The 3,563-nt window shown below is 35.8% G+C and overlaps 1 protein-coding gene across 2 annotated transcripts in view; it reads right to left on the minus strand.

Moving 5' to 3' along the window:
- The window catches only part of LOC21405759 (uncharacterized lipoprotein syc1174_c), a 5,637-nt gene extending 3,297 nt beyond the window's left edge, over window positions 1-2,340 (minus strand). The window contains exons 1-5 of one of the 2 annotated variants that reach the window (XM_024163642.1): window positions 2,097-2,336; window positions 1,884-2,018; window positions 1,659-1,775; window positions 1,264-1,392; window positions 559-735 (exon numbers count right to left, since the gene is read on the minus strand). In XM_024163642.1, the coding sequence (XP_024019410.1) occupies window positions 559-735; window positions 1,264-1,392; window positions 1,659-1,775; window positions 1,884-2,018; window positions 2,097-2,216 (678 nt within the window). In that variant the 5' untranslated portion in view covers window positions 2,217-2,336. Of the gene's footprint in view, window positions 1-558; window positions 736-1,263; window positions 1,393-1,658; window positions 1,776-1,883; window positions 2,019-2,096 lie in introns of both variants that reach the window. The other variant, XM_024163641.1, reaches the window with a different exon arrangement.
- Between the last annotated feature and the right edge of the window lie 1,223 nt (window positions 2,341-3,563).

The following is a 3,563-nucleotide window of genomic DNA, read 5'->3' on the forward strand; positions in this document are numbered from 1 at the left end:
AATCGCACTATAATATATATATATATATATATATATATATTTTCATGTTAATCATTATCAAATGTCTCGAGGAAAGAAGAGAATTAGCTGTCGACGTTGCTATCAATCGTCAATGAGCCATATTTAGTGACAACCATAATCACAAATTTATAGTTAAAAACAATCCAGAGCTGAAAAGAAGTCTTTCACTAGTATTCTTTTGAAGCTAATTGCACTTAGCTGAAATGTGAGTGAAGCTCACCAAGACTTATGTTAGGCATCTCCAATTTGAAAAGGAAAGGCGTAGGTGTTAAACAAAGGAGACAAAAGAAAGATTGGCGACATCAGATGTTTCCTCTATCCTCAAATGTTTAGACCTTATTGTATTCCTTACTGATCATTCGTATAATACACAAAGATAGGTGACATTTTTTTTTTTTTCCCAAAAGAAAGAAAAAGGCTCACATGTACTTGACACAAAAGGAGACTCACAAAGGGCTTTTACCACAACTTTGTGACATCTGCAATATAAAATTCACAACATTTTCACATGGTGATCATACAGAAAACGTGGCATACCACCCCTTGTCGATAATCATCTGTTTCCTGAATATCCTCGTCTGGGAAGCGTCCAACAACTGCTATGGCATCCACTCCGGATAGATTAACTAGACTCTGCACAGCTCTCAGCAATGCATCTGGGTGCTTAATTCTCCCTGTTGATTGCCCACTCTTTGGATTAGCCCACATTTCTACCTGTAAAACTAATCCCATTCAAATCTTTTGCCGCCACAGTGTCATAAAATTATTAGCTTTCTTTTTCTTTGCTAAACAATACACCATTAAGCACGTAATTATACATTCGCAACAAATTGTAAACAACAGCAGAAGGTCATTTCCATATTTTGCTACTAAAATAAAATATCTCAAAGACTTTGGCTATAGCATATTTTAGTAGTCCTAATGACATGTAAGTCATAATTCTCTTCTTGTACGAACTTGCGCAACTTCAACCTCATTCCTCATCTAACGTGATAGGCACATATATTTCACCGCAAGTTTCCTATCCGTTTGTTAGCAATCGCTTAATCCACTGTCTTATCAATACATAACTTTAAGGAATTATCGGTAAATTGTCCAACCAGTTCAGCAATGAACCTCAAAGAAAAAGCTGAACCAAGCAATTTACATGAAAAACAGTCTAAGTGGCATGAGGAAAAACAGATAAAGAATGAAGAAATCAAATTCACATGTTCTTTATCCAGCTAAAATGAACTTAAGTACCTCCAAAGGCGCATCAGTAACAACATACTCCACAACAGGCAAACCAAGGGAAGCCCTCGCAGCATCGGCCACTTGTAAATGTCGAAATCGAAGCTCTTCCTCTATTCCAGCATCAAGAACCAATCCCACCTGATTCCCAACAAACAAAACCTCAATTCAATCAACAAACAAAACCTCAATTCAATCCACAAACAAAACACCAATCCAATCGAACAAAGTATTGGAAATCCCTAGCCCAATTTATTTCCTCCTCTTTTCCCTTCTAACAAACAAGCTTGATCTTTTGCCTCTCAGACATACACAAGACATATCACATAACTAAAACATTGATGAAACAAACAAACAAAAGAACAACAATAATAACAAAACAAAATTAATTCCCAAAAAAAAAAGACCTTGTTTTGGTGAACAGGTTGTAGGGCCCATAAACCCTCGGCGAATCGATCGAGAGCGTATCCTTCAACGTACAACGCATTAGGCATTGGCCAGTATAGCATAGCTGCGTTCAAAACCTGAGACAACAACAATTTTAGAGAGAGAAAAAACACTAACAATTTAGTTGCTTGTAAAGCACGAAATGTTAGCAAAAAAACCTAAAAAGACGCGAAATTTTTCAATACGTTGGGATGAGAAATGAGGCAATCGACGACGGAGGAGAGAGCGCGAGCCACCGGCAAGGCGTCGCCGGCGTATCCTCCGATGGCGGCTCCTACTCCGGTCGGGACTATCATCACGCTCGTGTAGTCTTTCTTAAACTGCACATCCGAATGCGAACCATTAGAGAGAGAAACGGAGAGAGAAAGGAGTGAGATTGAAGAGATTGAAGCTCCGACCTTTGTGGAGCGGTTGAGACACGAGCATGAGATGGTGCGGCTAGTGGACGGTCTGGATTTGCTGAAGACCTGATTTTGGAGGGTTGACGAGGGAAATGGACGGCTCAGATGGACAGTCATTTCCCAGCGACAGAGTGTGTTCTATCTGTTGCGCCGTCGAGGAAACAGAGATGGACAAAAGCCCACCGCGGAATTTTTTTTTTTTTTTAATGGGAAACGTAATTTTATTAAGGATAAATTTTATAAATTCATTCTCAACTTTATTATTTGTGTCAACATGTTATATGAACTTTAAAATATATATATTGTATTCTATGAATTTTATCACTTTTGTCAATATGTCCTTAAGATTAATTCCGTTAAGTTTTTTAACGAGAATGCTTATAAATGTCCCATGAACTTTATCACTTATGTCAATATGCCTCCTGAGGCTCCGTTCATTTCACCGATTTGAGTTTAGAATTCGAGTTTTGTTATAGTAAAAAACTCTCAGAAACAGTCACATCTAACTTTTTTGTTACAGTAAAAAGCTCTCACATAACGTTACATCTCAACTCGAATCAGCGAACTAAATGGGCACTGAATTTTAAAATATACATGTTTTGCCCCCGAACTAATCTTATCATATATCTCCAATTTTTTCCCTTCATCTTGATTCTATCAGTTTTTTGAACGGAAATATTGATATGATCATTAAATTACTAATTATTTATGATATTTGAAGTTTATTGAATACTTTCTCCTCTAAAAATATTAATTAAGCATCAATTCTCAAAACATTAGTTGATTAGAGGCAGTAAAAATGGAAAAATGATCAGCAAATTTGTATAATGTAATGAATTTTGTTATTTTTTTTAATATCTCACCCAGATATATGTGTTTGACATAAAACATGTTTATGCTTTATACATATATAGCACTTCTAAATTTAAATGCGTTCAGATTAATTTATTTTATTGTACCTTTTTAAAAAAAAATCAACACAAACCTTAAGAAACTAGGGCTGTTAAAAAAACGTAGAACCGATGTTGACTGCCAACCGACTGAAGAACCGACCAAAGTCTCCCTTCTTCAATTCTATTTCGATTTCATTTTTTTCACAACTGAAGTGGTATGTTCGGTTCGTCAGTTTTAAACCGACAAACAGTCCTATAACAAACTCATTACTTAACCGACTTTAATGGTCAAATATCATAGATAATTAACAATTTAACGTTAAATCAACATTTTCATTCAAAAAACTGATAGAATCAAGATGGATGGAGAAAAGTTAGAGACATATAATATTTCAGGGGGGCAAAACATGTACATTTAAAGCTCAGGGAGCATATTAGCACAATTTACAAAGTTTAGAGGGTGTTTATAAGCATTTCTGTTAAAAAACTTAACAAAGTTAACCTCATGAGGCATTTTAACACAAGTGACAAAGTTCGAGGGGCACAACATGCACATTTTAAAGTTCAATGG

This window comes from Morus notabilis, unplaced genomic scaffold (assembly GCF_000414095.1).
Source record: "Morus notabilis unplaced genomic scaffold, ASM41409v2 Scaffold538, whole genome shotgun sequence".
Lineage (NCBI taxonomy): Eukaryota > Viridiplantae > Streptophyta > Magnoliopsida > Rosales > Moraceae > Morus > Morus notabilis.